Source organism: Limulus polyphemus, unplaced genomic scaffold (genome assembly GCF_000517525.1).
Source record: "Limulus polyphemus unplaced genomic scaffold, Limulus_polyphemus-2.1.2 Scaffold3659, whole genome shotgun sequence".
Lineage (NCBI taxonomy): Eukaryota > Metazoa > Arthropoda > Merostomata > Xiphosura > Limulidae > Limulus > Limulus polyphemus.
Window position 1 is genome coordinate 30,418 of NW_013669269.1, and position 7,397 is coordinate 37,814.

Consider the following 7,397-nt stretch of genomic DNA (forward strand, 5'->3'; position numbering starts at 1 on the left):
TAATAACGGATTTTCCATAATTCAGCTACGCAGATTTCGAAAATAATATTCCTTTTTTTCTATCATGTAAAGAATGTTTACAAATCGGGAAGAAGAAAACCTCTTACTTAGATAATATTATTATTTCATTTACCACAATGAATATTTTTTATTATTATGTTTGTTAACAAAAATACAATCAAACTGAAGAAAAGGGAAGAACATTAATGTCAAATAAATATGCATCCTCACTCACCCCGATTTTTTGGAGGGAGGGGAAATCTACGTCTTTTAATCTCAAAACTACGTGTTGTCGTCTTTCTTTTATGTATTGCGTTAGGACGTTTTATGAAAAATCTGTACGTGATGGAGAAAAATGGACATCATTTTCCGATTCAACGTACAGGAATTACTGTAGAACATGTAAAAATTTCAAGACAATAAAACCATAGTAGGCCTGTGTTATCTTTCAGTAAGTTGAAACAAATTTTAGCGTCAAATAAGCATAGCGTTCTAGTAACTCGGTAAAATGTGCGTAGAAATTAATAATTCCAACGTTTTATCTTTGTCCAATATCATATTGCTGTATACATGCTATTTTTGTAAAACAAAAATATTAAAGAACTACCGCTTTTAATTACACTTTGTTACTTGATAACTTTTGGGTTTATGTTGCTGCTAGATAAACTGTGAAAAACATGTTAAAATCAATTTATGATTTCTTTCGCTACAAGTTTTATTAAGAATTAAATAATAAACTATTAATAACTTATGTAAAAATATAAAAATTAATTTCATGAAATATTTTACGACGAAGACCAGCTCTTAGTATTGTTGCGTCAGCGAGGTCACGTGACTAGTATCACGCCACTCCTTCTCGAACCTTCATGAATTATCGGGAGACTACTAGATTGGGGGTAGCCTGGTATATATAAGACGCTCGCAACGTGACGCAACAAGTGAATGAGTAATTGAATGTATGCGGACAAAATATTTTTGGCCACGTGAGACGTGAATTATGGTGTTTGTTATACAGCGACTGTTGAAACTAAGTGTATCGCAAAGTTATATTCAGAAAGAATAAACCAGTTTTATTTAAGAAAGGACTTGTGTCGCAAAAGTTTCGTCGGAACGAATTTACGGAAAATTAACTAACGAACGGAGACGTAACAGTATAATCAAACGTCGTTCTCGAACAAGCTGCAAAACAGGTGAACCAAGTGTCATTAAAATCTCCCAAAAAGTAATAATTCTGTTTTTAAAAAAATGTACTTGAAGTGCAGGTATTTGTGTAAAACTATTGTTCCTTACCATTAGAATAGAACATTGGTGCTCTTCTGGCTATCTCAAAGTCGGACTTGAGGTAATGTCATGTAGTATCTCATATATAAAACTAAGTTTGTGTCTGTTTGTTCGCGCCTTTCAGCCCCTATAATAGTAGGCCTATAAAGGTATGGAATCAGAGTACTCAGGTTAATGTCTGTGAGGTAACAATTTTAGTGTCAATAAAAACTTTGTAATCTATTTTTTCCACAGAAGAAGACAGGATTTTTGGTCTTATTTAAGTGGAAATGGCGTCAGAAAAATGTATGAGTATTTTATAAAGTGGTATGCTGTCGTGTCTACTGACAAACAAAACTAACTTTTTTATAGAATAGACAAGTTGAACCTGCGAGACTCTGCAAAAATAAATTGGTTTTTATTCACTATATTTTGGGCCAAACCTATCCAACAAAAGCGACATAGTGAGACTCCACAAGAAATGGAAACACGCCTTGAGAGCCAAAGAAAAACACAAGCTACTCATCGTCCAGTGAGTGAGTGAGAGCGGCAGTTTCACAAAGACGGTGACGGCATCCGCCATGCAGAGCGCCGTTCGCATAAAATATCAAGAATACGAGACCTTCGTTTGATCCTTTCTGTTTAAAAATAGCTAAACATCAGCCCTCTGTTCAGGTAATACCCGGGTAAAGACGGCTAGTTAACAATAAAGTAATGTTGTTCTAGCTATCAGGCACTAATATAATTTAGTGTACACTACTGATAACTAACTAATAACGTAAAAATAAAAGTATGGTTTGTGTGGCGAATGAACCTACGAGCAGTCTGGCAGTGACATGACAATGTTTATGAGTTTGTAAATGGTCAAAAATTGTAGTTTTAAAAGAAACTAGCTCATATATGTTAATTTCATTGTAGTTTTACTGGTTTCCAAAGCTTGATATTTTCATTATTCATCATTTTGTGGTGCACGTGAAGAAATTTGATTTTTTAGTACAGATTGACAAGAGTGATGGCTGGCTTCATTTGAAGAAAACTTTATGAATAAATCAACATTAAGTGCAAGGAAAAATAATTCTACATCGTGGTGACAAGCATTATTCCACTAATAATTCTGAATAATAAATTAAATTTAAAATCTGACAAAAGTCGATCTATGGACTTGTCGAAAGCATTAAAGTTTTACCTATTTTGTGCGATTTACTAATATTTTGATCCTGCAGGTGTTTTTTACCATCATAAACAACCCTTCTGAGTTTAATTATTACCAAAACCGTAACATAACATGCAAAATCATAAATTATACTTGAAATTACCGATTTTCCTCTAATTCTTGCTTCAACAAATTCTCGTTGTAACAGCAACAAAATGTTAAATTATATGAAACTTTAAATTCTACCAAAACCAGTTCTACGTCAACATGCGTTTTATCAACTCCAACAAACAGGTTGTATGCAATGCATGTAAAGTTTGTTCTACTTACTAAGCTAAAGCTGGAATGTCGTATGCTGTAATAACTATCGATCGAGGAGCAGCAACGGCGGCTGTAAGCAAAAATTCTTTTTCTTCTGCCTTGAAAAAGTTTCTAAAATCCTAGAAAGCATGAAAATAAAACTTTCTAAAATCCTAGAAAGCATGGAAATATTTTTTTTTAAATCCTAGAAAGCATGAAAATAAAAAATTTCTAAAATCCTAGAAAGCATGAAAATAAAAAGTTTCCAAAATCCTAGAAAGCATGAAAATAAAAAGTTTCCAAAATCCTAGAAAGCATGAAAATAAAAACTTTCTAAAATCCTAGAAAGCATGAAAATAAAAACTTTCTAAAATCCTAGAAAGCATGAAAATATTTTTTTTAAATCCTAAAAAGTATGAAAACAAAAGTTTCTAAAATCCTAGAAAGCATGAAAGTATATTTTCTTAATTACATGTAACTTTAAATGATATTACTTTTTTTTACTTTGTATGAATACATGTTTGTAACTTTCTGATTTCTATCCAAACACACGTTAGATTTATCTTAAATTCTTAATACATAATTATTAAACATTAAGTATCATCCATTATTTCTTGCCCAAACATCTTATAAATTTTAATCTGGATCATTTTCCCCTGCCCTTTCATTATATATATATATCAGCCCCAAGAGATATCTATACAATACAATGTTCTTCTGAATAATAAGCAAGTTAATTCAATAAAATAATGTTTTAATAATATATTATTTTAAAATAAATAAATAATTTAGTGTTAATAATCCTTACCCAAATTCTAATATGTTGGGACATTAATATAAAATTGATGGGAAAATTACACTTCACCAACATGGAAATTGTTGTCAAGCAATTTGCTAATATAAATAGAGTCTCAACCACTACTGCGTCTGTCTTATCCCAGTCGGCTTGAGGAACTCAGGTATTGGTGAAAAGCCTCGTCGGCACTGGATATTGCACATACAGTGTGATGGACTAACACTATTTACTGTAATACACTCTTTTTTTCTTTCACTCAAAAATTCTTATTAATAATTACCCTTAACAAGTATATAAAAGAAACTCTGTCTAAAGGGGGCGCTCCTTTCCAAGCTGGAAACTCCCAGTCAAAGTCTATACCATCGAAATTAAACTTCTCCAACAGTGCGATTGCTGATGTCACAAATCTATATGGGAGGGAAAAAATACATATCTTAATAAAGTAATTTATTACTTAACCTCAACGTATTTTCAATTGATCATAAAATGAAGTTTGGTGCCGTTGAATGACTGCCAAAGATTTGTTGAAAACTTTTTCACAAATTTCGTTTACCAAGAGAACACTGGGTACCAAAATTATATTCCTATATCAAAAAATGTCTTTCAAGTTATTATTTATACATATAGATATTGCTTTTTCTTCACTAAGATTGTATAGCAAAAACTCTTGTATGCTTTAAGCAGTTTTATCTAAAATTCCAGAATGTTTGTATAACAGTTATAGGATCTTGCATGTACATTTTCAGGAAAACAGCATGAAATTATGCTAAAAAAATGCATACTTTATAATGCATACAAGAATCTGAAACCTTTATTTAGCGGCCCTTTGTGGCTCAGCGGTAAGTTTCAGGGCCCATTATGTAGATTTGTTTATCAACAAACAAACAAATCTTCATTTAATTTCTGTCACATTTCTTTCTCAATTCAATAATTAAGTTAGTTTGTTTTTTTCCACAAAACTTCAGTATAGGCTTAGATGAAAGACACAAATCTCACTTTTTTCTGCCGGGAGGAGAGTTCACCATTGCCGAGAATTTGCCACCGCTCCCGGCTCCGACGGACAATAGCACCTTTAGGTCAGGATTATTTATCTTCAATGATGTAACATTTCCGTAAACATACAAGTCTTTTGGGTGTTTCGGGATCAGATAGTCGTAGGCAACACTTGCAAATCCTACTATTAAATGAGTACAGACTGACGGATCGAGAAGGTTGGGTTTTAGTGGAGTGTCGTCATAGCCATGCCGGATCGTATAATAGCATACCCTTTTCAAGGCTGGTTGGACCTCTGCAAATAAAAAAGAAACCCATGCATTTGGTTAATTCTATCGAAACTAACAAAAAAAACTTTTATTTTATTTTCTGTGTTTTTATTTCTATAACTTCCGAAGAGACGTGACGAAAACACGTGTAACAAATAAAAATTGGAATGTATACACAAAGGTGTTTAAAAGTAATTCAATGTTACGAAGGATGAGATAAACTTCACATACGAATACAAATTAGAGGCCTCTGCAACAGTACAATTGTCTCTTAATACTATGAAAGCAAATGGCCGGGCGTAATCCAATAGTTAGCGCGCCTGGACTGTGAATCCAAGAGTTCTTTGTTCGCGTCCTTTTACTGCAAAGACGCGCTCCGCACTTTAGGGTGTGGGTACACTGTAAGAGTGACATTCAAATTTCTTATTTACTCAGACAAGAGTAACCCAAGAGTCTGCAGTGGGTTTTGCTGATTAATTACCTTCCCTCTAATCTATCAGTTCAAAATTATGGATAGCTAGGCACAGATAGCCTTACTGTAGTTTTGTTGAACATTCTAAAACAAATAAACAAAATTAAGTTTTAGCACTTAAGTGTTATTATTTTTTTATTATTCTTTCAAACTTAAAAATTCTGAAAATGTTGTATCCAAGGGTTTCATCATACGTGTATTCGAACGTAGCCCTTATCTAAATCTAATGATCGACTTTCAAATAAATATGGAGTTTTACGGTTTACTCTCATAATTATTAGCTTAATTTGCCTTAATAAGAACTGTTTTTTTTAATATTGGTGGTATTTACCTATTTGCTTTATGTATAATTATTATTAGTTTAAATTGCCTCGATTTCGATCATTGTTGTTTGGATTTGGATTCTGTTTCTACCAAACATTTTCAAAGTTTGTCTTAAATATCACTTTTATGATTTGGTCCGACTTTATTTATATATCTTAAAATGTAATTCAAAAACGCACAAAGACGATACATTTTGAAAAATTGTGAAACCAATTTCGTAGTAACTAACTAGTTTTTTTAGTTTTTTTCGGTATGCGTTAGCTTTTCGCATTTTTGGATTACATTTTAAGATATTGTCATTTAATTGTTTTTTGGATGCTGGCAACTTTCGCCCACTTACACATGATGATGTTAAACTCTCATTTTATAACTTACTACATGTTTTTAACCTTTTAAATCTACAGTCAAGATGATTAAGAAACTGCTTTTTTAAAAACAAGCAAACCCTTTTTTACTTGTCGCTAAACTCAGCACAACAGAAGAAAAAATATATAAAAAAGTCCCAACTTTCAATTTTTTAATAAAAATATTGGATTAATAATAAAAACTTTGTTAGCTGTACATAAAAAAAAGAATAACTAAAACAAATTAGTCTATCATTTTTATACATTTTCTATGAGAAACGCAGAATAATAGGCCAGTAAAATACTTTACAACACATGATATAAATAGAGAGCTGCCTCTACTTCCTCCGATTTTATATCATTAATATTGAATGAACCAACAAAGTAAAAGTCCATATAAATCACACTAAATTAATCTATTTCACCTGGATTCAAAGCCTAACGATACCATAACGTTTTTCACCATTATATTCTGAAGCCAAAAGTACCATCAGATAAATTCTTAGTGTAAATCAGAATTTAACTAGACCATGGAAGATCGTACAATGGTCAGAGTATTTTTAGATTGTAAAGCGTTGCCAATAATTACAAGAACTTACTCTATTATAAGAGATTTGACTTTTGCGTGCAGGTTAAAGAATTGGTAACGGTTCATAAAATGACATTTCCGATGATACTATAATGTTCTGCAGAGGACATATTCCGTGTAAGTGGTGACGTTATGCGATTTTGTAAAAATTCATCATTATTTTAGCCCACTGAAAAAAATAAATATGAAATTACTATCGGCAATTCAAACATTTATTAATGACAATGTTTATTTATATATTTATGGCAAAGCTATTAAGGCTATCCGCCGCCGTCCCTAATTTTGAACTACTGATCGGAGGGAAGACAATCAATCAGTAACACCTTTACCATCCATGCTAATGGACTTGGCTGCGACCCAAATAATGCTTCTGTAGCTGAAAGTGTGGGGAATATTTTGTGACATCGCACGGATTAGAACTCGGCTTGTCAGCTCCAAAATCTAGAGTTCTACCACAAGGTCAACCCACGCCCCGACAATGTTCAACACAAATAAATAAACAAAATTACAAACACTACTACGATATAATTACAAGTCAAGTTTCTTTGTTATTTTTCTTTTGTTAATACAAGATTTACCCATGCTCTTACAAGACGATGGAAGACTGAAAAATACAGACAATACAGAACTGTCCTCTGAAATAGTGAATTGCTTTAATGGTTCTTTAATGCATACATAATGGTCAAATAGCATGCACGGTTTGTATTAGTTTAGTAGGTACGTCTCTTCTTCCTATTAAGTACCCAGTGGCTCAGAGTTTTGTTTGTTTGTTTGTTTTTTGAATTTCGCGCAAAGCCACACGAGGGCTATCTGCGCTATCCGTCCTTAATTTAGCAGTGTAAGATTAGAGGAAAGGCAGCTAGTCATCACCACCCACCGCCAACTCTTGGGCTACTA

General features: G+C 32.5%; 1 protein-coding gene across 5 annotated transcripts in view; it reads right to left on the reverse strand.

Moving 5' to 3' along the window:
* LOC106469790 (acidic mammalian chitinase-like) overlaps positions 1 to 7,397 on the reverse strand; it is a 47,515-nt gene that overhangs the window by 17,704 nt on the left and 22,414 nt on the right. For all 5 annotated transcript variants that reach the window (XM_013930300.2, XM_022398353.1, XM_022398354.1 and 2 more), the window contains 3 exons: positions 4,506 to 4,797; positions 3,790 to 3,916; positions 2,744 to 2,853 (listed from right to left, as the gene is read on the reverse strand). In XM_013930300.2, coding sequence (XP_013785754.2) covers positions 2,744 to 2,853; positions 3,790 to 3,916; positions 4,506 to 4,797 — 529 coding nt within the window. The remainder of the gene's footprint in view (positions 1 to 2,743; positions 2,854 to 3,789; positions 3,917 to 4,505; positions 4,798 to 7,397) is intronic.